Below are 25,947 nucleotides of genomic sequence, written 5' to 3'. Positions count from 1 at the left end.
GGACGAAAACAGGCTATTGATACTTTAGATTATCTCTTTTTCTAATGTTAATGTTGAAAATTTATGAATATTTTTGAAATGTAGCGGTGACATTAACGTATTTTTTTAACTTTTAAATGTATTTTTGGAGTTTTTAAAAAAGTTTAGGATATTAATAAAAATTTAAAAAAATGTAAAAATATTTTTTAAACACTTTAAAAAATTAAAGGATATTTTTAAAATAAAATATTAACGATTTTCATCCAAAATTAATAATAAAATAATTGACGTGTACCCGATACTTAATTGGTTGTATTAATAAAAAACACTTAAGATAGGGGTAGTTGGGATAAAAGTTATATATATATATATATATATATAATGGCATTTTTTTTTGTTTTTTTCAATAAGCCCCAAACGTCACACCTACCTATTTCCACGTGGCAGTTCTTTATTTATATTCTCGATTCTACCCTTCCTAAAGGTAAATTATTTTAATTTATTTTTTGAAAAATTGTGCCAATAATCACCAAATTTTTTAAATATAGAATTATATTTTAGGTTAATAAATCATAATTTTTTTTTTAATTTTATATATCATTGATCTTTAAATTTTTAAAAAATTAAAATAAATTGTTGATAAATTAAATATACAAAATTAAAAATTTTAAAACTTTTTTTTTTTAATTTATTTTTTTTATAGTTATTATTTGTGTCATTTGATCTAATAATTTGAGCAAGCCATCGACCAGTTATGGCAAGGTGAAAAATCAGCCACGTTGAGGTGTACTTCAACTAAGGCCAAACTCGACTGTGTGGACATTAACTCTTATGTAACTATTGTACGAGATCGAGCTAAATACTAATTTACGTTCCTAAGTGTACGAGATCGAGCACCACATAGACCATCACTTCGAGTTCATTTTGGATGCCAAGACAATAGGCTCACGTTGTCCGTGTGTCAACAAGTTGAATAATAGTTCACTTATGAGTTTCTTCGATGTTTTGTTAACAAAGACAAACATTGTGTAGAAGTACGGTGTTCACAATTCTAAGAAATAGACATATTTGGTTAAATATTCATAAAAAAAGCTCGAAAAGTTAAGTATTATTACAAATATCGAGTCGAAAATGAAGAGAAATGTTGCAGAAAATGGATTCAAAAGGGTTTTGTTTAATAAAAAACAAAACACTTTGACAGAGCAGAAGGATTGTGACAAGAATTCAAAGGTTTCTCAAGCAGACAATCCATACCATTTATAAAAGAGCTTACAACAAAGATCAAACCAAACTAGAGTTCAACTATCACACTTAAACACAAACCAACATGTACATTAATGATTTCGTCGTCGCTCAAGAACTCGAAAAAGATTATTCTAGATGATATATATATATATAATAAGACTCCGTTGTGATTCTCGTGCTAGAGTAGAGGGACTCTGGATTCGTAGTCATCGTCTTCTTCTTCTTCCTCTACAGCTCTAACACCAAGTCTATAATGGAAACAACAATACTGACTCAGATGGGTTCATCATGAAATCACATCGAAATCACAGTCATTTCCATTTCATAGCTAAAGAGATTAGAGAGAACAGCTAAGGTGAGATCCAACATCGGTTGGAGAGAGAAACGAAACATTTTCTATAAGGGTGTAGAAACCTCTCCCTAGCTGACGCGTTTTAAAAATCTTGAGGGGAAGCCTGAAAGGGAAAGTCCAAAGAGGATAATATCTGCTAGCGATGGGCTTGGACCATTACAAATGGTATCAGAGCTAGACGTTGGACGATGTGCCAGCAAGGACGCTGGGCACCCAAGGAGGATGGATTGTGAGATCCCACATCGGTTGGAGAGGGGAATGAAACATTCTGTATAAGGGTGTGGAAACCTCTCCCTAGAAAATGCGTTTTAAAAACCTTGAAGGGAAGCTTGAAAGGGAAAGCCTAAGAGAACAATATCTGCTAGCGGTAGGCTTGGGCTGTTACAAATGGTATCAGAGCCAAATACCAGGCAATGTGTCAGCGAGGATGCTGGGCCTCCAAGTGGGGTGGATTGTGAGATCTCACATCAGTTGGATGGCGGAACAAAACATTCCTTATAAGGATGTGAAAAACTCTCCCTAACAGATGTATTTTAAAAACCTTGAAGGGAAGCCCGAAAGGGAAAGGCCAAAGAGGACAATATCTGCTAGCGGTGGTCCCTAGTAGACACATTTTAAAAACCTTGAGGGGAAGCCCGAAAGGGAAAGCCCAAAGAGGACAATATCTGCTAGTGGTGGTCCTAGTAAAAGGGTTTTAGAAGCTTTGAGCGAAAACCCGAAAGGGAAAGCCTAAAGAGGACAATATCTGCTAGCAGTGGGCTTGGCTGGTGGGAAATCCCAAAGAGAACAGTATCTGCTAGTGGTGGTCCCCAGGAAAAGTGTTTTAAAAACTTGGAGGAAAAGCCTAAAGAAGACAGTATCTACTAGCGGTGGGCTTAGACTCTTACCAACATGGTTAATCTAAGTAATTGATATGAAATATATCAGCTTAATAGACAAATATGAAAGGGTACTTACACTCTTCATCTGTCTTAATCCAGTGGCCTCTGTTTGCACTTGAAACATTAGTATCAACCCCATAAAGGGGCAAACCAAAGTTGGTCTTCCAATAATAGATTTCATCCTTCAAGACGAATTCCTGACAATAAGTTATTCGATCCTCCGCATCGTTCATCACACGTCCATTATTAAAGTTATCATCAAAAGAAGCATTGTCGAACATGTACTTTTGGGAGTTTTGACATTCGTCCGTAGCAGCCGAGCTTTCGGGGTGTATTTTTTTATGGAACCGACGTAAGACCTGAATATCAAAACGATAACTCAGAACGCTTCACAAAGAAACTAAGAAACCAATAAAGCTATTAAAACTAACCTTTTGGAGTTTCTTCTTGGTTGAAAATGAATCACCTGAGTCATATGTGGTAGAATCATGTGAAGAGGTACAAAGTTTCTTAAGGATCTTCTTCACAAAGCTTAGTGCAGATTTATTTGAATGCTTCACTAATACCTCCTTTTGCTCAATGTTAACTTTGGAGCTCTCATTTGCTGCTATAGTCCCTTGGAACAGCTCTACAAATGAAGGTTTTTCCTTCCTCATGTCTATCATCTTGTCTGGAAGTTCAATGGTAGATCCAAATAGATATCCCTGAAGTGGACACGTTCGAGTCTTCCCGTCATTTTCATCTTCGGTTACTTCGGTATGCTTCCCAGCAAGCGTGATAATACTAGCATGACTCGTCCTCCCAGGTGATTGATCACAACAGTCTTCCTTAGTTTCAGCTTCAAGAAACTTTTCTAACTCGTAATTGATCAGTTTTAGGTGATCCTCTGTCACTTCAGCTGGCAACTCGATCATGTTTTCGAAAGCCAAGGAGAACGTTGGTGTTGCGGGTTCAGAACCAAGAGTTCCAATAGTGAGGAACCCATGGAAGAACTCAGATGAGTTAGATAAGTCCCCACATTCCAATACATTATTGACTTCAACACCAAAAGACGATTGTTCGTACTCGTGACTATGTAGCTGCACGGTTTTACTACCAAGACCGGGCTTCGAATAGATATCTTCATCATCAACTGATGTTTGTACTGACAAACACATGCACGGGTTTGCTAAAACGAAAGAGAAAAAAGAGTTAGGAGTAAACCAAGATTTCTTATATTCTTTTTAATAAATAGTAACAAATTCCCCTTTTGTGCGACAGTGCACCTTGAATGTCCTTTTCCTGTTTCTGTTCTACTTCTAAAAGACACAGTGGACAAAACTAATAGTGATGTAATTCAGAAGTTTTAACAGTAAAGGAGTAAGAAGCTTGAGAGTGAGAGGTCTCTACAGGTTCCCAGGTGGTCCCAACTGGTGAAGAGAAAATGAAACTGTCACGTTTCCGCTTCAACTAGACTGATTACAACGGTACGAAATGTTGTAGAAATTGCGAAACGTTATAATTGTGATCGTGTGAGCGTGACCTTGTTCGTGTGCGGACAATTGTTCCCTAATTTAAGAAGTTTCAACCAGTATACTACAAATCATGGTGTACGATATCAAACCACGCCAACCGGATAAACCCCGACAACAAAACTCGAAGTTTACATCTTAATCATCAATGATGTACTATGATCAGCTCATTTTTCTTGTTGAGATATATACTATAACTCGAAATAAAAGTGCAAAGGTGAGAGTTCGTGAAAATACCAATTGCGAAATCCTTGACCAACTCGACTCCACCGTGCCAAAACTTGTTGTGAATCCATCCTAACAACTGCAACAATGAAAAGCAACAATGAAGGATAGAATGATAAAGGGTATGAATCTTTAAGTGTGTAAGGACTCTTCACTTACCTTCATTTTTCGAGCACTCTTCAGGAGCTTGATATCGAGTCGTTTAGCTTGTCATCGGAGACATAAATAGAGGACATCTGTGACGTTTAGATATTTGAGGAAAATATAAGTTAACAGATAAATATCCAAGAGGAGAAGAAAAATGCAGATTAAATTTCCCTTTTAACTGTTAATGAGTTGGAATTCAGTGGATTCCTAGAATGGTCTCAAAAGAATGAGCAAAGAAAACATATAGAAAGTTACAAAACTTTTGGTTGGCAATTCTTTTCAACATCAAATCATGTGCGCAAACAGGAGAGTTGTTCGAGTCCTCCTCCAAGTTGAAGGTTATAGCGTGATGAATTTGCATACGTGCCGAGATTAGGTTGCACAGGTACACTGTTGAATATGTAGTTATCCGCCACGGACATACTGAAAAAGAGAGAATAGATACGCACATATTTTTCGAACAAATTTGAACTATAAAGGTTGATAGAATCTCATAATTGCTTATATCACAAAAAGTGCTTTAGATGGAAAGCCTACAATGTGCATTCTAGATAATTGCTTGTTTGATATCCTTGGCTGCAGAGATGATTAGCACAAATGGTTATGATAATGGATATATAAGGGCCCCAAATGGGTATGTTTTCATCCTAATCGTTATCTGCTCGAGTATCCTTCAAACGTTGCATGATCGAGTCAGTGGTTATCTACCGGGGATCACTTCGTCTACATAAACATTATACACTTGAGGCTTAACTATATGACAGCTGAAGATGCATGGACCGAGCCATTCATTCTATCCTACCAAGAAAATTCTACTGATTAGAACTTTAAACTCACCTAATGATATACATCAGGCTGTTGAACTAAAGCCATGATTTTCAATCATGACTCGATACCGTTTATTCGATCCTTTCAACTTACCAATGAAGCCAACATATTCATGTAAAAGTTCACATGATAGTTTGTTAAGATAATGACATAGCTCAGCTTTGATTGGTCTACTCCAGATTCGAGTTCCTAGATTTAGCATTTGAACGTAAGCTCTCTTATCGACTACATATAGCAGTTTAATAATTGAAGGATATGTTTCTCCATCATAATCTAAAGATCAAATCAAGATGGGACAATCTTTTGTCTACCTTACTCGTACTCGGGCCGACATAAGGTAAATAATTCAAAATGAAGTACAATCCTTCCATTAGGTAAGAAGTTTACTCAATCACCTCCATATGAACTCATGGCTGGAAGTGTCTATCTAACTGGATTTCTCAGATTGATTGTATATGTTTAATGCTAGTTCCTGCGATTTGGGGATGGTTCCGATATGTCTCTTATATTCTTGTTTATGGATGAGAAATAAAGAAGTGACTTCCTTCTAATAAAAGCCAGTTAAGTTGGTATCAATGTGGCAGTCATTTTTTTTCCCGACTCTTCGATTCGAAGTAAACGAGCGGGATGACTAGTTCCATTGGCTTACTTCGCCATTGTTTAAAAAAAAAAATCAATGAATTCAGAGTAGAAAGTGAATTCTCAGCAGGTTTCCAAATATGACAACCTACAAAAGCATAGCTTCTTCTTCATCCTAGAAGTTACCATTAAAGACATATGAACATGTCCTTTCCAACCTGCCATCAAAATCTACCAATGAGATATAAGCGGGGAAGTTAGCATCCTTATTTTCAGCTAAGCAACAAGTTACTATGAAACAAAATGAGTTGCCTCATATGGAGAGCAGCAGACAAGGCATCCACTCTAAAACAAATGCAAAACTGTGTAAAATGTGAGTCATTTGGTGGGGTATGGTTTGTAGCTGGATCCATGCATGATCAGGGCTTGGACATGTGATTCCGCGTGGAAATCTAGAAATTGGGGAATTTCCCATTTCCCATTTCCCAATGGAAGATGAACACATAATCTATTAATATACTTGGCTGTGTTACACAGAAACAAAATTGTTCGTGAAGTGGTTGGAGAATCATTTTATACAGAATAAGAGAGAGTAGTTTGCAGCTTCTATAAGATATCGTGTTAACAGCCCAAGTCCATCACTAGCAAATATCGTCCTCTTTAGGCTTTTCCTTTCGGGTTTCCCCTCAAGGTTTTTAAAACACGCATATTAAGGAGAGGTTTCCACACCCTTATAAAGAATGTTTCGTTTTCCTCCCAAACTGATGTAGGATCTCACACTCCACCCCCCTTCAAGGCCTAGCATCCTCGCTAGCACTCCTTCCCTTTTCCAATAGGCCCAATGTCCTTGCTATCATATCACCCAGTGTCTAGCTTTGATACCATTAGTAACAGCCCAAGCCCACCGCTAGTAGATATTGTTCTCTTTTGGCTTTCCCTATCAGGCTTCCCCACAAGATTTTAAAACACGTCTGTTAGGGAAAGGTTTCCACACCCTTACAAAGAATGCTTCATTCTCCTCCCCAACCGCCGTGGGATCTCACAAATCCGATCTAGTGAAGTTAGGTGATAAATTTCACGTAACAAAGGCAGGTTCATGAGTTGAAGTACTAAGGCAAACGCGAATGCATCACAAGTTAGAACTGATGATGACAACACTGTCATAGTTCCCTCAGCAGCAGAGGGTAGTGACTATAAGTCTATTCTGACTACTTCAGCGGTTGAATTGTATATGATTTGGATACATTCATGGGCAAATTTTCCCTCCTAATTCAAGTTTTAAGTTGAAAAATGAAAGTCCCTGGTCATTTCTCTCCAAATGGGTCTATACCTATACTCTACACTTCACCTTCAGCTTAACGTTCACTAGCATTTGAAACAACTATCATCACATATTGCTTATCCTTTCTTTAGAGTGTTTCTTTCTCCCTAAATTCTTGCTTGGGTCTGTACTTGAAGAAACCAAAGGTGTAGGTTTACTGACACTTAACGACCTTATCTTGTCCTTCTTGCCTCCTTGCAATTTTATTGTTATCTCTTTGCTATTCACAAGCACCATATAGCATCTAGGTTCTTTGTATAAACATTTGTGATATACAACATGCTTCATTTCATTACAGGTAACTCAGCATCTCACATGCAGGACACATTTGAACCTGCAATTGACTAAGATAGAGGAAAAGGAAAAGGAAAAGGGAAAAATAACTACATGACATACTGTGGGAAAGATGAGTAGAAGCAACAGGAAGACACTTGAAGCTTGAACTGGGCCAGAGATTTGAGATCCCAAAAAGACATTGCACTGGGGCCAGCCGAGTTCCGTGTTTAATGGTGGCGTGGCCCTCCTAGGCTCGTTTCGTTAATCCGCTGCCTATGTGGGCAGAAATGGAAGCGGATAGACCATATGCATTGGGAGTGAGCTATGTTCGAGTAGATGACAAACAGCTGAGCAAACGTGTGAGATCCCACGTTGGTTGGAGAGGAGAACGAAAGATTTCTTATAAAAGTGTGGAAACCTCTCCCTAGTAGACATGTTTTAAAACCTTAAGGGGAAGCCCAAAGAGGACAATATCAGCTAGCGGTGGACTAAGTTACCGGGTTTACTTCCATTTCAGTTCATTATAACACGAACAAATTCAGCTAGAAAGAGAGAGAGAGAACTAAATTCTTTATGAAGAAGTACCAAAGAAAGAGATGCCAATATCATGAAAAGTATGAACTCTGTAAAGCCAGATAATCACATACTTCCCCATAACAGGAAAGGGGGCAAAAGAACAGGATAATTTTCTTACTTCATTACTGTAACCTTTAACTTCAAGCGAAGATTGCTAGTCAGGCAACTGTTCGAGCAAGCAATCTTTATCTTGACATCACTATTCCTTCTACTTTCATCACTTAAACTTTACCCTAAAGTTTGTTAACTATCAACACTGTATACTCAGATTATAGCTTGGGGCTCCTATTCCTATGCACAGTACAGTAGTAAATAGCGATGGTCCCTTCGAGAAAATTATGTATCAAAGCAATGTCGAAGGGAATGAACTCACGTTGAACGAAAGGCAAATTAGAAACGAACCCTTCATCGCTTTTCGCTGATCAGAGAGGATTCTTGGAAATTTTCCCGGAAAATCGGATCCAAACAGGAAGAAGAGAATGACGGAAAATAATACCGGCCCTTTGCTTTGTTGTTTTCCCGCAAACCCCCAACCCCTCCCCCCAAATTAAAAACCAATTAAAATGTAGATTAGTCGTTCAAATTAAGAAGTTAATTAACCTAAAGAAATTGATTAACATACAAAGGTCTTTATATCAATGAAAAGATAAGAAAATACAGTAAAGTTTTCATTTTAAGAACTACCCATCAATTGATTATGATCTAAAAAGCAAGGAAAGCAATTAAAATTTGTGGGTTTTGTTTGTTCTACAAGATTAAGTGATGTATCTTAGAAACTAATTAAAAATCAATCAAAATGGGCTGTTTAATTAACTTTTTTTTTTGTAATTAGCGGTGAAGGGCAAATAAAACAACCAATTCTACTATAGTCACAGCACCCATTCGAACGATTCAAATCCCTTTCCCATCCAATAAACGCATCGAAAGGAGGATCCATTCAAGATTAAAATGGAATTCTATTCCGTTTAGGCGATTGAACCTCTGAATCCTGTCGGGTAAATGGGAAGAAGTTGAACAAGAACAGATTATGTTTTGGTTGAATCTGATGATTTGGTGGGAAACCCAAAATGGGAAAAACAAATCAAAATCAGAGAGTTGGCTCTGAGTTCTTTGTTTTGTATCATTTTCCCATAAGATGAATCTGATGGTGGGGATCATCCCGTCCTTGACCGTCGCCGCTGGTTTATTGGGTTTCTTCTTCGTCAAATCATGGAGTGTTGCACCATTTTCCAAGCAAGCGAACACCGCCATTCAGACACGCGTTGTGGCTTGTTACGGCCTGGCCTTCAGCGGTAATCTCTCTTTTTCTTTCGTTTGTCATTGACCATTTAACTTGGCTGTCTGCTTGTGCTTTTCTGATTGCCATTGTAAGCGATTCTATGTTGGTTTGACAATTTTGTACGTTTGTCACCCATTTCTGAAACCATGTACCCTTTTGGTACTACTTTTCTTGGAGTCTTCTACTTTTGACTCACCTCTAGGAAAGAAGTTCACCATAGAAAGTTGAGATACGGTGGTGTAAATCAAACCCTTTCAGAGCCCTATGAACTAGGAAGTAGAAGGTGAAATTGGGAGTGAGGCAGCAGCATCACTACCTCAATGCAATGGGCTTAGTTCATGACTCTTATTAACCTCAGGGCAAATTGGTGAGTGTCTGGTTTTGATATCATTTGTAACAGCCTAAGCCCACCGGTCGGTGTGTTCCCTTCCCTTTGTGACATACCGGCAGCTTGATTGTACTCTAATCGAAGGATAGGTCTAGGGGTTTATATATGAGCTTGCCTGGGGCATACGTAGAAAATTACTATACATTCAATTTTGTCTTACTGAGCTCCGAAGGAGGGTGGATACGAGGCGGTGTGCCAGTAATGATGCTAGGCACCGAATGGAGTGGATTGGGGCTTGGGGGGTCCCACATCGAATGGAGAAAGGAACAAGTGCCAACAAGGGCGCTAGGCCCCGAAGGGGGTGAATTGTGAGATCCCACATCAGTTGGGAAGGGGAACGAAACATTCTTATAAGGGTGTAGAAACCTCTCCCTAGTAGACACATTCTAAAAACCTTAAGAGGAAACTTGATTGGAGTCCCATGTCGAATGGAGAAAGGAACAAGTGACAGCCAGAGCGCTGGGCCACGAAGGGAGGTGGATTGTGAGATCCCACATCTGTTGGGAAGGAGAACGAAACATTCTTTATAAGAGTGTGGAAACCTCTCCCTAACAGAAAGGAAAAGCCTAAAGAGGACAATATCTGGTAGTGATGGGCTCGGGTCGTTACAAGTTTTATGCTTACTACGAACCTAACTATTTAATCTTCTAAGTAACCATTAGCTTCCAGGACTTATATATCAGAACTGTGTGCTGTATTTTCATGTTGAAGCTGGTTAGGAAGAAAGGATATCTCTAGTTATGTTGGGAAGGATTTCCTTTCACTTAACTGGTTTTGTGGAATGCTATCAGCATCTACAAACCCATTAATACAACGCCAGAAAAAATGATCTATAAATAACTGGCAGTAAATTTTCCCTTTCTTTTTCTTCAACCAGGTAACTTTTCTTGGGGTTTGTTGATGAATTTCACCTTCTATGCTTGTCAAGTTTTTTACCTTTCTCTTGTTTGGAGTTTATGGTACGGTATATCTTTGTCTATTTGAGTTGTCAGCATCCACATGATTTGAATCAAGTTTCCTCTAACTTACCTGCATTAGGAGCAGTAAATTTTGGGCCTTGTGGGTTCCTTGTGTTGTTATGTTTAGTTCAGTTCATAGATTTTCATCTCGTTTCTGGAGGATTCGGTAACTATTTAATGCCATGGATGAAAGAACATATGAGCTAATGGGCACAGGATTAGCGTGGATGTTTGGTTTTTCGTTTGTCGTCAGTTTCCTTGGGCTGTTTTGTCTTGTGGCTTTGCATATGGTGAATGTTCTTGGCTTTTGTTGATGCTCTGCATAATCATTATACCGTTGAATGTTCAACTTCTGTTCCTAGCCCACCGCTAATAGATATTATTCTCTTTAGGCTTTTCCTTTCTAGAATTTCCCTGAAGGTTATAAAACACGTCTATTAGATAGAGGTTTTCACACCCTTATAAAGAATGTTCCGTTCTCCTCTCCAACTGACGTGGGATCTCACAATTCACCCCCCTTCAAGGCCCAGAGTCCTCGTTGGCACTCGTTTCCCTCTCCAATCGATGTGAGACCCTCCAATCCACCCCCGTCGGGGCCCAACGTCCTTATCCACTCCCCTTCGAGGTTCAGCTTTCTCGCTGGTTCATCGCCTTGTGTCTAACTCTAATACCATTTGTAACAGTCCTAGCCCACTGCTAGTAAATATTGTCTTCTTTGGGCTTTCCTTTCTGGGTTTCTTCATAAAGCCACACCCTTATAAAGAATGCTTTGTTCTTCTCTCTAACTGATATGGGATCTCGCAATCATGCTTTAATGTTGTTTTGGCAGTTTTGGAGGAACTATGGGGAGATGAAACATATTGCAACTGTGTACCCTGTATTACATTTTGCATTAGGTGGAGGCCCAACGTTCTCGCTGACATATCGTTCAGTGTCTGACTCGGATACCATTTGTAATAACCAAGCTCACTACTAGTAGATATTATCCGTTTTGGTCCGTTACATATCACCGTCAGCCTCACAGTTTTAAAAAGCGTGTACTAGGGAGAAGTTTCCACATTATTATAAGAAATGTTTCGTTCCTCTCACCAACCAATATGGGATCTCACACTTGTTCTTCTTCGAGCTTGCAGGGTAGTCAAGATAAATGGATCTTCGTTTTGCCCAATGCCTATTCTAATCTTCGAGTAATCTTAGTTGCTGTGGTTATTAAGATAGTTTCCAGCTCATACCTCTTTTCGTATAAGAATATGCAAGATTTGTTGAGATGCTCATTTCTTGATTACTTCAGCCATGGGCGGTGTGAGATCCTACATCGGTTGCAGAGGAGAACGAAACATTCTTTATAAGGGTATAGAAATCTCTCTCTAGTAGACGCGTTTTAAAAACCTTGAGGAGAAGCCCGAAAGGGAAAGCCCAAAGAGGACAATATCTACTAGTGGTGGGCTTGAGCTGTTACAAATGATATCAAAGCTAGACAGTAGGCGATGTGTTAGTGAAGAAGCTGAGTCCCGAATGGGGGTGGACACGAGATGGTGCGCCAATAAGGACGTTGGGTCTAGAAAGGAATGGATTTGGGGGGTCTCGTATCAATTGGAGAAGGGAACGAGTGTCAGTGAGTACGTTGGGCCTCCAAGGGGAGGGGGGGTGGATTGTGAGATCCCACATCAGTTGGAGAGGAGAACGAAGCACTTCTTATAAGGGTGTAAAAACCTCTCCCCAGCAGACTTGTTTTAAAATCGTGAGACTAACAGCGATACGTAACGAGCTAAAACAGACAATATCTCCTGGCAGTGGGTTTGGGCTGTTACAAGAATCTTCTTTTTTAGATCCCGAACTTAGAACTTAGTAGAACCCAGACACCAGTTTTCTTCTTCGACTAGATTCTATCTATTGATCGACCGACCCAAATTGACGAATTCGTTTGTGTTTCTTTTTCTCACTTATTTTTCTAAATTTGGAGATGCAAACTCAAAAAGCAAAGATATTTTGGTTTGATTTTCTTACACACAATTGAGAAGAATGAAACCCAAAACCAAGATATCATAATTAGATTCTATTTGTGAAAGGGATGGAAAACCTATCTCCTTTGCTACCAATCAAAACACACCACGTGGCTCATATACTCACCTATTCTATTTCCATTCACTATCAATCCTCCAAAGTGGAATCTCTCTTCTTTTTCTTTTTCTTTGTTGGTTCTATTCGCTTCGAACCACCACCCATTTTGGGTCCTCAATATCTTAAGTCATTGTCATCAACTAGCCCTCTTATGACATGCCTTACACTTCCGCTACATCAACTAAAAACGCCCTCATTTGTTACCAAATGTTAACAAAATTCTAATACGACACGTTTATAACATAGATTTGCTCCAAGTAAAGCACGTCTGACCATAAAGTTTCTACAATTAAGCCACCAAGAAGAAAGGTACATTTTCTTAGCTATCATATTTTCAGGAGTGTGGTCTAGGTTCATTCATGTATCTTTTCTTTACTCGAGTATCACGTTTTAAATCTAGAACCACCATCCAAATGAACGATGCCCAAGTGGAGAAAATTGCTACCATAAATTCGACCCCTTTTCATTTAATGATAATATAATACGAATTGCTCGTGAATCGTTAGGATTTGTTATAATTACGTCCATAAACAAAATTAGAAGTAAATCCAACAATATTTTATAAATAAAAATATAATATAATATTCAACGTGGTCTTATAAAATATTATAAATTCACTTCTTCAATTTTCATTAATTAACTCCAATAATAATCAATAATTATTTTAAAACTTTAAAAGTGCTTTCAATTATTTTTACCACTCAACAAAATTTTAACCAATTATTATTAATGTTTTAAAAAAATATATTTTTTAAATCACTACTTTAAAAGACATTTCTACCCTCCATTAAAAAACATTAATAAAATATTACCATGCATATTTTTTCATCATCCAAATATAATTTAGTGGATAAATAGTTTTTTTTTTATCTCATGGGGTTAAATTAAAAAGAAGGTTAAAATAAAATAAAAATATTTGTAATTATTAAGTTTTGGTTAATTATATTTGTTAAAAGATATGGTGGGTGAAGAAAATAACATTAATCTGATTGAATAAAGTGTTTCAATTTGGATTTTACCTTTAAACACAATTTTAATTAGACTCATCTTTTAATTAACTTTTACTAATTTTTTATTATCGACAAAATTTGGTTGCTTCAAATTAGATATTTCATATTTTAAGTGATTCAATTAATTTGCGTGTCTATATATATATATATATATATAATTTATTATTTAATTTTCAGTATTACTTTCACCTATTGTTTAAATGTAAAAATATTTAATTTTTTAATTGATAAATTAGATAACTGATCTTCCACTGACAGAGATAGTACTCTTCATTTCGCTAATGTGATATGAACCACGACCAAGCAATTTCCATACCTCAAGGTCCGATTACAAGGACGAGAGACAAGAAGCTACAACAAACCTTATACAATTATATTCAAACTATGGTGAGCTTATCAAAGAAAATTCTAGAAGATGTTGGAAACCTCTCCTATATGTTGTGCAAAGTTGAGCTTTAAGACAGAGATGAATTAAATGCAACTTACTTCAAAGAACTATATATATATATATATATATATATATATATTTTGTTACATATTTTTGTGATAGAATATGAACATTCTACACAAACGGAGAAAAAAAAATTATAAGAGAATCAAAAGAGATAAGCGTAATGAAACATATATCTGATCTTGAGCCTAAGGCTCTGATACCAAATGGTATGGAAATTCCTTGGTCGTGGTTCATATCACAATGTGAGACTCCCCCCCAAAGGCAAGGTCGAGCCAAATGACTTGGCGTAGTGTAAAGGCAAGTTGGTTATATCGCAGACAATTGAACATGCATGCGTGCAAACAGAATATGTGATCGAACAAGTTTGGATTCCGCATAAGCAATGTTCAATTGACGAAGACAAACATCGCCTAAGGTCGAATGAAGCCACAAAGCCGGGATGAAAAATATGGAGTTTAATTTCCCTTAAGGCTAGTCGTGAGCATGTCAAGATCACGATACTGCGCGCGGTTGAAAAAGTAGGACCGTGACAGAAAATGTCTCTCTCTATAAGAACGGTGTGTTCCAAGGTGTAAAGTGGGAGAGAAATCGGTGTATATATATATATATATATATATATATATATATATATAAGGGACCTACTTGGTCTCCATGATGGGATGCACATGTGACAAGCAACTCAATCACCAACAAACACATACCTTATTTTCCATTGTTTTTTCATCACAAAAAGAAAAAACAAAATCATATCTTGTTCATCTTCTTCAAACCATAGAAAGCTAACTTTATATTGATTAACTCATTAATTAAACTAAATTTGCTAAATAAAATAAAGATATTTTTCGACCTATTTTATTTCAACGAACATTTTTCAATATTAAAATGATTATAGAGATATATTATTTAATTAAAAAGATATCAATATTGTGACAATACAGTCGCTCACTGTGTCTGAAAATTGTTATTCAAATATTTCGATGTGACAGTGAATTTATTTGAAATTGCTATTTTTTTTTCATTTTGATTTAATTAAATAATTTAAAAGAATTAATTATTCTCTATTTGAAACTTTAGTCAACCCCTAATGAAATTTTAAAAATAAATAAATATTAAAAACTTGATGACTAAATGAACATAAATAATTATCCAATGCAAAAGGAAAAAAAAATTGGAAAGTCAAATTTGATTTTTCTTTATTTGAATTTCTCATTTAGTGGAGTGATTTTCGCAACAAAAGAGGGAAAAAAGAATAATAATTATTATTATTAAAAAAAACCATATTTCTAAAATTTAAACCCTTTATTTTTAATTTTTAGTCCAAAGATTTTTTCAAATATTAAATTTTATTTTTTTAATCCGAGAAATATTTATGTGCTGAACTATGCTCAAATTGGTAAATTATATATATATATATATATATATATATGTGTGTGTGTGTGTGTATGTATGATTTTAACGTTAATTTTGATTTGATCCAGTTTTAATAGAGTGTCAATATTTTTAGTGGCGTAATGATTTAGCCCGTCACATGGGTTAAAAACATTAATTTAGATCGAGTTTTGCAATATTATTTTAATTGAAACTTAGTTTATGAGATTCATGGGAAAACAGTATAAAATAGTCAACGAGCTCATTTAATCGTCGTTCATGACCATTGCAGCATAAAATGAAGGAACAGGCTCGTTGGAAGAATGATGATAAAATTTTCTCTAGTCATTTAAATAATGGTCGAGTGAGCACGTGAACCTATTTTTAAAATTTTAGGGACTAAATATATCTCGTTTAGAAGTTCGGGAATCAAATCAAACACAAAACTTGATCGGTATTTATAGTGATGTAGGTTTGTTTTTGGGTGTAATACAAATATTGATGCATGCATGGCAGCACTGATAACCACAAAAATCTGACATAAATATATTCCCATTTGTACTTTGGGAAGGCAAAGGTACAGAGACAAAGATCCTGCACCTGCCAAGGACCAAACGACATGAATGAAAAGAACAGCCTCAGTTTTCGCAAAAAAAACACCTCTTTTTGGTATCATTCCTTACAAGAGTGTAGAAACTTCTTTTTAATAGACGAATTTTAAAATTGTGAAGTTAACAGCGATACGTAATCGGCCAAATCGTCTACCAATTTGAAATTTCAAGTTGATTAGGTTGATGACTTAAGCAACTCGAATAGAATTCACACTCCAACTCAATTCAAGTTGTCCGTTTTTTTAAAATTATTTTAAAAAATTGTACTCATCCACAGTACATATTATCTTAGTAACTAAAATATTATAAAACTCAAATACCAAATATTCACAAGTCAAACACATCATTAACATCGATTACAAACATCAAATATTCTTAATTTTCATAATAATCTTATTTTCGGGTTGGTCAGGTTGACCCAACAAAAAAAAAAGTCAACCTACTAACCGACCCAAATTTTCAATTTTTCAAAAATTCAACCCAACCCACCTTTTATGATTTGGGTTAAGTAGTTCGAGTAAGTCGGGTTATCAGATATCAAGTAAAAAATAAATAACATTACAAAGATTCGAACATTAGAGCCATCATTTCGATATAATACCACTAAAATCAAAACCCTAAAACAAAAAAAAGAATAAATTAAAAACTAGGTGCCTAAATGGGAGAATATTTGTATACATATACTTTATAATATAAATATAATTAAAAGAAATTAAAATAAGATATGCTTCTAATTATGGTGTTACATGGACTACCTCTAACCCAAATATATAATAATAATATATTCCCCTCAAAGTTAGGGTAGTTCATTATTATCTATATAATATATAATGGTATTTTTCTTTGACATCAAGGCTTCAAAAATTAATGGGGTATCCACTTTTTTTTATTTTTTTTTTATTTTTGGTTATTTTTAAAAAAATAATAATAATAAAATTTGTTGAGGTGGGGTAGGTATCCACATTATTATTATTATTATTATTATTATTATTATTATTATTTATTTTATTAAAAAGTTAAATTTGCTTTCATTTGAACAAAGGGGGGAAAGGGTCCCACTAAGACCATGTAGAGAGGATCTTTATTTCTCTAATTTCCATGTAACAAAAAGGGCAATAAAGTAAAATAATTATTAATTTAATTTATTTAATAAATCTCTCTCTCTATATATATATATAAAACATTGACACTGGATGGAGTAAAGAGTGGATTTGAAGCAAGCTCAGAAGCCAATCATGGTTGTCCAAGTGGCAGAATCTCCTTTCTCCACGTGTACATTTGAGTCACTTTGAAGATAATGAGAGAAAAAAAAGGGAGAGAGTTGTAGTAATTATAAGGCACACAAAAGAATGCGAGGAATTATGAATTGAAATGAGAATGCCGAAAGTCATGAACGAGCTCTCAGAAATGCTAAGGAAAGAGAATTTTTTTAGTGTTGTTGAAGTATCTGTTCGCGACGTTTTTATATATAGAAAACAGGACGAGCTAAAGAAAACGTTTAGAGAAGAGTAAATTTCTAGTGATACGGTGGTATATGTTGGGGACGTTATCGGCGACCGCGAGGAACGGGGTAAGAAAGGATGTATGAGAGAGAAATGAGGAGAGAGAAAGAGAAGAATTTTATAAGAAAAAAGATGAGAAATGGGACACATTGGGATTTAAACTATTTTATGATTTTGTCTGTCATTTGTTGCCAAAAACAGTGAAAACCCATGAAAGGCTTGGACTTTTCAGCTCACATTGTTCAATCCAACAAAACCCTTTTTTTTTTTTTTTAATTAAAAAAAAGTTTTTTTTAATTACTATTATTATTATTTTTTTTTTTTTTTTGCCCTTCATCTTCTTCATCTTTTATGGATCCTAAGACCTCATCAGCAACAAAGCAGCCCCAAGAAGTGGTACCCAACTTTTTGAAGCTCCCACAAGAACAGCAACAAGAACAAGAACAAGAACAACGACAATCAATCATGGGTGAAAACAAACCAGCTGAAATCAAGGATTTCCAAATAGCAGTGGCAGAGAAAGAAGAGGGCAAAAAACAGTTAGCACCGAAAAGAAGCTCCAACAAAGACCGTCATACCAAAGTGGAAGGCAGAGGGCGAAGAATCCGGATGCCAGCTCTATGTGCGGCCAGGATTTTTCAATTAACCAGAGAATTGGGTCATAAATCTGACGGCGAGACCATTCAGTGGCTGCTACAGCAGGCGGAGCCGTCGATAATCGCCGTTACTGGCACTGGAACAATCCCAGCTTCTGCTCTTGCAGCGGCGGCGGGTTCCGTTTCGCAACAGGGGGCTTCTCTTTCCGCCGGATTGCACCAAAAATTGGAGGAATTTGGTGGTGGGGGGTCCAGTAGGGCCAATTGGGGCAATTTGGGGCGACCCCATTTGGCCGCCACAGCAACAACAGGGCTTTGGCCCTCATCTGTCAGTGGCTTTGGGTATCAGTCTTCAACAGCAGCTGCTGCTGCTGCTGCTGCTCAATCAGCCACTAATTTAGCTAATGAAACTTCAAATTACTTTCACAAACTTGGGTTCCCTCCCTTTGACTTAACCTCCACCAACATGGGTCCTATGAGTTTCACCTCCATTTTAGGTGGAAACGCCCAACAATTACCTGGTTTGGAGCTTGGATTGTCTCAAGATGGTCATATTGGGGTCATAAATCCTCAAACACTGAACCAGATTTACCAACAGATGGGTCAAGCTAGAGTTCATCAGCATCATCATCAACACCAGCAGCAGCAACAACAACAACAACCTCCTGCCAAGGATGATTCTCAAGATTCAGGCTAGAAAAATGGATGAACAAGCATTTTCTTTTGAGAGAAAGGATGACTAATGGCTATAAGGGGGTTTCTTTTCTTGTTACTTTTTGTTTTTCCTTTCTTTTCTAAATGGGTCTTTGTATTGTATTGTATAATTTCATAAGAACAAAAAAAAAAAAGAAGATACCTAGCTGAAGAGGAACTCTATAGGGATCTTTATTTGGTTTGCACCCCCCTTGTGAATTGTTATCATTCAAACGCTTCTTCACATCCCAGGTTAGTTCTTGATTCTCTGAAAGCTTTTGAAAACTTTGGATGTTGTAGAACATGGAGGTTTATTGATGGTTGTTTTCGTTTTGGATTTTGCAGGTGTGAGTGTATACAACTGAAAGCAGCTTGGCTTGAGCTTAACTTCATTTTTTCTGTTTGTTTCTCTATTCAAAAGGTGTGTTGATCATATTGTAAGGCAACTTTACTTGTTCAGTTCTTCTCTAGTTCTTGTTGGAATGATGAACAATTGGTTTGTGAAATTTGAGATAGAATTTTTTTTCCAGACCCTTAAGTTTTCAGTATTCTGCATATTCAAAGGAGCTATTAGTCTGTTTTGAGTTCCGAATCTTTCGCTTACTGTCGGAGGCAACGATTTAGGATGTTTACTTACTGGTGATTGTCAGGCTAGGTAAGCATCTAATGCATTCGTTAGTCTTTGAATTGTCGCCTTTTCGTTAACTCGAAAGGCGTCTGTATTACTTTGTAGCTTTAGCTTTAGATTGTACATTGAGACAGATATCTCAGGTCAAATTCAAGCACTTATGATCTATCTGCTTCTTTATCGCACAGTTTTCTGATATTTTCCATAGAATACGCTTGTTTCAAGAGCTCGTATACTTGTTTGAGGCGGTATACGATCGAGTTTTCCCATGGGATATCTTATGCTGATTAGAACAGGAAGTTTTGGAGATGTCTCTAATTTCTCATATGCATGCTTTCAGGAGCTTTACATGGGTTTGGTCTTTAGTTCTCTAGTAGTCAGGTCAGGAAGTCGTTCTCATCGTTCGACATGTATTTACTTCGTTCTTCTCCTACTACCTATGTTTCCACACATCATCCATTTGCATATGCTTGAACCTATGTTTCCACACATCATCCATTTGCATATGCTTGAAAAAACCTTAGATATGACCTAAACAAGCATGTCGTATTATAAGATCAAAATGTCTGCTAAACAAGCCGAGGTCGGGGTTTCTCGATGAAGGCTGCCTAAGAGCTCGGAGTTATTGTTGCCTTCTCTTTAGGACTTTAAAATAGTCTCAATTCAGGTAATGAAGTTTCTAATCATTCTATAAGATTCTGCAGGGAAAGAGGCAGGGCTAAAGCAGGAACTCAGTGTCCATTTTGTTGCCATAGGTACAGAAGTTTGATGATTTTAAGGAAATCTTGTTGTTTATTGCCATTAAAAGCTTAATCTTTCATTATGTGTTCTGCTTAGGCTAACATCCTTGTTGTCATCCATGCATTGAATCTAGCTTAGCTGGAAATTGTTCAGATGAATCATTGCTATGATTATGATTTATCAATATATAGGCAGTGATCTGTTCATATTAATTAATGACTTACATAGAAAATATACATAGAACTTGATATCATGCAAGCTTTTCAACTGATATAAATGCAGCAGATCAGAGGCTATCAACTGATAAACAAGCGAATTTTGCTATGATGAACAAATGAGGGGGAAAAAGAATATCAATATCATTATATGAACAAAACGAATCAAGAACAAGAATGCAAAACTATCCTAAGTCATCACTGAAAGTCGGATCGATCGACTAAAGATGATGTTCTTAACAGGTGGATATGATTTTAGCTGAGAATTTACAGTGTTGAGAAGCTAAAAGAGGAGGAGAATCAAAACTCATAACTAATTTTGGAAGGACAACTATTTTGCATCATTCTCTTCTTGGTATTATCCATGGGAATGATGTCTTCTTGATTAAGCTCTTCGTCTTCATTAACGACTCTTCTGTGTTGTTGTACGACCAAGATCGTGGCATTGCCTATGAAATCTGAAGATGCTAACACCTCTCCGATTGCCCCGAGTTCGGTTTGTTCATTCCAAAGCACCAAGCCTTGAACCAGTGCTAAACATGGGTTATGTTGTCTTCCGACTATTACGAGATCGAAATCACTCCCCAAGGAACGGAGTATAGAGATTGTTCCAATGCCATCCTTCACCATCTCTTCTATATACTTAACTCTATTGTTGTCTGCTATACTTTGTCGGAACTCATTCACTGACTCGTTGTCAAGCCTCCTTTCTTTAACATCACTACTCGGGACATTCCCGCTCTCTTGCAGTCGAATAAATGTTAAGTTTATATTGGGATGTCCAACCATTCTTGCCCCGATGAACATTGCTTCACGGTCATCTGGTCCACCGATGAATACCATGGCTATTTGGAAAGGATGGAAATTGGTTGCAATAGACTTTGGGGTCTTTAAAATTCCACGTTCGACAACAAGGGCGACAGAGCATGGTGCGTTCTCGAGGATATGATGGTTAACCATTTTCGTTTTGTATTGGGACAATGACAGTACACCGTTGGAGTGAAACCTCTGGTGGAAAGGGACAAGAATCAAGGAAGTCTTTTTGTCGAGTGCAAGTGAACAAACGACATCATGCATAGTCGAAGAAGGTGATATCGCGGTGAAGGGATAGATGGCAAGTATTTCACTCTTGCTCTCTCCAAAGTATTTGAAGGCATTGACAATAGGTATAGAGGAACATGACCTTGAAGTCCTAACCTCCATTTGCTTGTGGTATATGAGTTCCAGGTGAGCACGACCAAGAAGCTCGACAAGATGAAGGATATACACAACAAGGTGGCTTCGTCTAGTCGGATTCAAGGCATCAAGTAGGTTAATGGCACTTGGAACATCTTCTTGGTCGTGAATGCAAACTAACGCACAAAGATCAAACTCTGGTCTCGAATGCATCACTGTTCTTCTCTTATGAACTATAAACCTTCTTGAAGGATCAAGGAGATGTCTTATTATCGGAGTGATAATTGCAACTACAACCATCACCCATACGCACGTGACTACCAACGCTTCATCATTTATCAACTGCGTGGATTCCAAAAACAAACTAGCTATGAGTTCGTGAGAAATGATAAGATACAATCAGATACTGACGATCAACAAGAAAAGTCTATTCCTACCTTTTCCTTCCTCATTATTTTAAACACACCAAGCTCGAGAGCTCCTTGACAATTCAAGATGAGGCCGAGCGATACAGCATCTCTCATAGATAGTTTGAAGTAAGTTGAAATGAGAAGGGCACCCAAAAACTTTCCCATTGCACTAACAAAGACAATGAACGACATGCACAAGAAATTTATGAGTTTGGTAGCGTAGATATTGACAACCAAGCCTATTTTGACAAAGAAGATGGGCATGAAAACCCAGGAGGTGATGAAATCAAGCCTGTCCACCAATGCTGATCCAATTGGAGGTCCTGAAGGTATTGTAACTCCAAGAAAAAGAGGACCAATATAGATATGCAAACCCGAGGCCTGGCAGCAGAAGGCAACTACCAACACCAGTAAAAGCAATGTAACCACAAAGCACTCCTTCAATGGCTGTCCAATCGGATTCTTCTTAATCATCCACACAATGGTAGGCCGAATAGCAAAAAAGATGACAGCTACAAGCATCAAAGAAGCATAAAGTGTGGATATGGTCTGATATTTGCCCTCACTTTGAGGAGCCAACAGAGCTCCTAGTAATGCAAGACATATGCTGAAGAAATTGGAAGCCATGGCAGTTGATAAAGCAAATCTCCCAAACTCAGAGTTTATCAAATGAAGCTCAGAAACAAGGGAAGCAACCATGGGGAAGTTGATAAAGGACTCTGTGCCACCAATGGCGAAAAGGTATTTGACCGTTTGGATATCAACAATGTTAACCAAGGTTATAGAGTAAATTGTGGAAAGAATCATAGACAGAATCACAGAACAAGATCCAATAGCAAATGCTTTCTTGTCAATCTTCTTCACAAACGAGATATCCGTTTGAACTCCAATCAGAAAGAAGTAAAAAACATGGCCAAGCGCAGAAATCACATCCAGAACAACGAACCCTCTGAGAGGGAAAATCACCTCTCTAAATCTCCCCAAGTGGCCTAAACCCGAAGAACCTAGAACTACACCGCCCTGATAAAATCAAGCCACCAGTCACAACTAATAAGAAGAACGTTTCATTCATTACAAATCAAGAACAGAAGAAACAGGAGGCGTTACCAGAATTTGTGAGACAATGAGGGGCTGGCCGAGGGGCTTGAGGAGCATAGAGAACAAGATGATAGTTCCAGCACTGAGTCCAAGCTGCAAGAACAGAAGAGGAACTGAGAATTCCAAAGGGTTTACACCGGAGAAAACGCCGGTGGAGTGAATCCGGTTGGCAAATGTACAGATTCTGGTGAGGTTTTTGAGGGTATTCTGGCCATGACCGCCGCTGATGTAGGCGGCGACGTCGTCAGGCTCCATTATAATCGAACCCATTTGGAGAGGAAGGTAGAGAGAGAATGAAAATGCGTTGATCAAAAAGGGAAGAAATGGGTATGGAGGAATTATGTGAAGGAAGGGATTTAAGAATGTGGGTAGTGGAAATGAAGGCTTCAGATGGAGCAGAAAATGAGAAAGGAAAGTCGGGCAATGGGAAGAGGAAATGAAAGGGGGAAGAACACTAAATTGAAATAAGGCAGTTCAAATTTGGAACATATTCCAACCTGGCTTACAACAAAGCACCCCATTTATTTATTTATTTATTTATTTGGATATATTTTTATCAACATTTTCATATATTTAGCAATAAAACAACTCAAAGTCAAAAAAATAATAATAATAATTGTTAAATTTAGTGGGTATTTAACACAAATTAAATCATGGAAAAATCTTCATTTTATTTAAACTTAGTCTGTTCGATGATGAAAGTAGCTAATTTATGGTACGGTGTTGAGTCTGTTGGATGATAAAAGTCACACGTCGGCTAATTTAGGGAATGATCAAAGAATACTCACTCCGTTGGTATGAAGCATTTTGGGAAGCCAAGCAAAGTCGTGAGAGCTTATGCTCAAAGTGGACAATATCATACCATTGTGGAGAGTCGTGTTTGTCTAACATGGTATCAGAGTCATGCCCTAAAAACTTATGTCGACTAAAAGAAAAGGAGTCGAGCCTCCTCGAAGGCATAGTAAAAAATGACTGGGACTCCAAAAGAAAAAGGAGTCGAACCTCGATTAAGGGGAGACGTACTTTGTTTGAAGGGAGGTGTTGGATGATGAAAGTCTCGCATCGACTCATTTAGAGAATGATAAAAAAATACTATCTCCAAATACTATCTTCATTGGTATGAGGCATTTTGGGAAAGCTGAAAAACAAAGCCTGAGAGCTTATGCTCAAAGTGAACCATTTCTATTGAAAGTCCATTAACTTCAAAATATTTAATATTTAAAAAAATAATAATAATACATTTTTCGATTCAATATTCAATTTTTTTAATTAATTAACTAATAAGCCAAAATTAAAAAGTAATTTTAAATAAACTTTTGAGAACCAACATACCGTTTTGAATTTTGTTTTATATTTTTCGAATTTAACCAAAATAAATATAAATAGGTTGGATTTTTTTTTAATATCTTTTTAAATTATTGGATTTAAACAATATTTTTTAAAACTTTTATAACGCAGAATTATATTTAAAAAAAGAATAGAAACATAAATAAATATAGTATTTAATGTTACTAGTATGTTATTAGTGTAATTTAATTTAAATGATTCATCAGCTAAAGAAAAACTCCCTTGAAATTACGTTATAATATGAATAACAAAAGGGAAGGGTTCTGCGCTACATCAAAACTATATCCGAAATCAGCAAATAATAAGTAAACAAAAACACTTCAAAATTCTGATGCTCAAGAAACTAACGACCCAAAAGTAATAACACCAAGTCTCCATGGTTTTTTTCAAGTTATAAAAATGGTCCCTAAGACATTCTTTGAGCAGCTTCTTTGGCGAGCAGCCTCTCCTTGGCTTTAGTTTTAGCCTGTGACTTAGAGCCCATGATTCCTCCTCCCCATTTCTTCCTGTACTCGTCGTATTTGTCGTTGAAATTCGCCTAAAACCAAAGACAGGGAAGAGATTGATTAAAACTAAACTAATGAGATACGATATTAGTCGAGAGGGATCGAACGTCTATATGTAAATCACCTTAATAGCTTCAAGGATCCTGCTGAACTCCAACTTATCTTCGTTCTTTACGGTCGTCAAGCACAGAACTGATGCTGTCTTTTGGTGGACGATCTGTTAGAAAGGGAAAGTTACGAGCATTGGTACTACATCGATCGACTTAAAAAGATTGGGACTTGTATAACAAATAGAGGGCTGTAGTTACCGCTCCCAATCGTGCTTTTCCCTTCACAATGCAATATGGGATTTCCATCTTCCTGCAAAGGGCTGGGAGCCAAACAACCAACTCAATTGGATCCACATCATGTGCAATCACAACCAGCTGTGCTTTGTTCTGGAAAAAAAGACGAGTTCAGAGAACGACATGGTTGAATGGGGTAAACCTTCACAGTTATGGAATAAAATAACACCTGCTCAATGAGGTAGGTAACATGGTTGAGACCATATTTCACAACAATAGGTTTTTTAGCATCATGTGCCTTGCCTTCAGCCTCTTCCTGAGCTCTCTTTAGAAGACGCTCCCTTTTCTGTGCTTTGTCCTCCGGCCTATACTTCAAAAGCATCTTGAACAGGTTTGTTGCTGCATATACATGGCAGATATTAAACTTAAAACCAACACAATGAATACTTCCCAACCAAGATTAACAAAAATTAAAGGCACCGTAAACATAAAATTCAATGAAAACCCAAATAAAATACGTCCAGACGTCTATTGAAACGAGATAAGAATCCATTACATGTTTCCAGCTGACCAAAGAGCATGAGAAGAAAAGACAGCAAAAAAGCCATCTTATTTACAAAAAAAAAAAAAAAAAAAAAAAA

General features: G+C 36.9%; 4 protein-coding genes across 6 annotated transcripts in view; 1 reads left to right on the top strand and 3 right to left on the bottom strand.

The window, feature by feature from the left end:
• Window positions 1-1,151: 1,151 nt before the first annotated feature.
• Window positions 1,152-8,434, bottom strand: LOC111441554 (protein LAZY 1-like). 3 transcript variants are annotated; one of them, XM_023078596.1, is made up of 7 exons: window positions 8,294-8,434; window positions 4,596-4,763; window positions 4,353-4,429; window positions 4,206-4,272; window positions 2,889-3,625; window positions 2,534-2,816; window positions 1,152-1,472 (listed from the first exon to the last, which is right to left on the bottom strand). In XM_023078596.1, exons 3-7 carry the CDS (start codon window positions 4,356-4,358, stop codon window positions 1,453-1,455), a joined length of 1,113 nt encoding a protein of 370 aa, XP_022934364.1. In that variant the 5' UTR covers window positions 4,359-4,429; window positions 4,596-4,763; window positions 8,294-8,434; the 3' UTR covers window positions 1,152-1,452. The 3 variants fall into 3 exon arrangements, with proteins under 3 accessions (XP_022934364.1, XP_022934363.1, XP_022934365.1); XM_023078595.1 differs by having other exon boundaries at window positions 4,601-4,763; XM_023078597.1 differs by having other exon boundaries at window positions 4,601-4,730.
• A 9,489-nt stretch (window positions 8,435-17,923) lies between these two features.
• Window positions 17,924-19,429, top strand: LOC111441555 (transcription factor TCP20-like). Its single transcript, XM_023078598.1, has 2 exons — window positions 17,924-19,153; window positions 19,247-19,429. The coding sequence occupies exon 1, from the start codon at window positions 17,964-17,966 to the stop codon at window positions 18,903-18,905; it is 942 nt and encodes a 313-aa protein (XP_022934366.1). The 5' UTR covers window positions 17,924-17,963; the 3' UTR covers window positions 18,906-19,153; window positions 19,247-19,429.
• A 1,142-nt stretch (window positions 19,430-20,571) lies between these two features.
• LOC111441553 (cation/H(+) antiporter 15-like) lies at window positions 20,572-23,674 on the bottom strand. The gene is made up of 3 exons (XM_023078594.1): window positions 23,179-23,674; window positions 22,099-23,091; window positions 20,572-22,003 (listed from the first exon to the last, which is right to left on the bottom strand). Exons 1-3 carry the CDS (start codon window positions 23,437-23,439, stop codon window positions 20,786-20,788), a joined length of 2,472 nt encoding a protein of 823 aa, XP_022934362.1. The 5' UTR covers window positions 23,440-23,674; the 3' UTR covers window positions 20,572-20,785.
• Window positions 23,675-24,721: 1,047 nt separating this feature from the next.
• Window positions 24,722-25,947, bottom strand: part of LOC111441558 (60S ribosomal protein L7a-2) — a 3,562-nt gene continuing 2,336 nt past the window's right edge. Inside the window, exons 4-7 of the mRNA XM_023078600.1 lie at window positions 25,536-25,705; window positions 25,331-25,459; window positions 25,147-25,239; window positions 24,722-25,054 (exon numbers count right to left, since the gene is read on the bottom strand). Coding sequence (XP_022934368.1) covers window positions 24,923-25,054; window positions 25,147-25,239; window positions 25,331-25,459; window positions 25,536-25,705 — 524 coding nt within the window. The 3' untranslated portion in view covers window positions 24,722-24,922. The remainder of the gene's footprint in view (window positions 25,055-25,146; window positions 25,240-25,330; window positions 25,460-25,535; window positions 25,706-25,947) is intronic.

This window comes from Cucurbita moschata, unplaced genomic scaffold (genome assembly GCF_002738365.1).
Source record: "Cucurbita moschata cultivar Rifu unplaced genomic scaffold, Cmos_1.0 Cmo_Scf00004, whole genome shotgun sequence".
NCBI classification, from domain to species: Eukaryota; Viridiplantae; Streptophyta; class Magnoliopsida; order Cucurbitales; family Cucurbitaceae; genus Cucurbita; species Cucurbita moschata.
Note: the sequence above shows the minus strand (reverse complement) of the source record. Positions and strands in the feature narration are given on the sequence as shown.

Coding starts and splice junctions, on each gene's coding strand:
- LOC111441554 (XM_023078596.1), bottom strand. Junction 3,626..4,205: donor GGTCAAGGATTTCGCAATTG/GTATTTTCACGA, acceptor CTTTCGTTTTAG/CAAACCCGTGCATGTGTTTG. Junction 1,473..2,533: donor GATTAAGACAGATGAAGAGT/GTAAGTACCCTT, acceptor TTTCCATTATAG/ACTTGGTGTTAGAGCTGTAG.
- LOC111441555 (XM_023078598.1), top strand. CDS start 17,964: ATGGATCCTAAGACCTCATCAGCAACAAAGCAGCCCCAAGAAGTGGTA.
- LOC111441553 (XM_023078594.1), bottom strand. CDS start 23,439: ATGGGTTCGATTATAATGGAGCCTGACGACGTCGCCGCCTACATCAGC. Junction 23,092..23,178: donor TCATTGTCTCACAAATTCTG/GTAACGCCTCCT, acceptor TGATTTTATCAG/GGCGGTGTAGTTCTAGGTTC. Junction 22,004..22,098: donor AAATAATGAGGAAGGAAAAG/GTAGGAATAGAC, acceptor GAATCCACGCAG/TTGATAAATGATGAAGCGTT.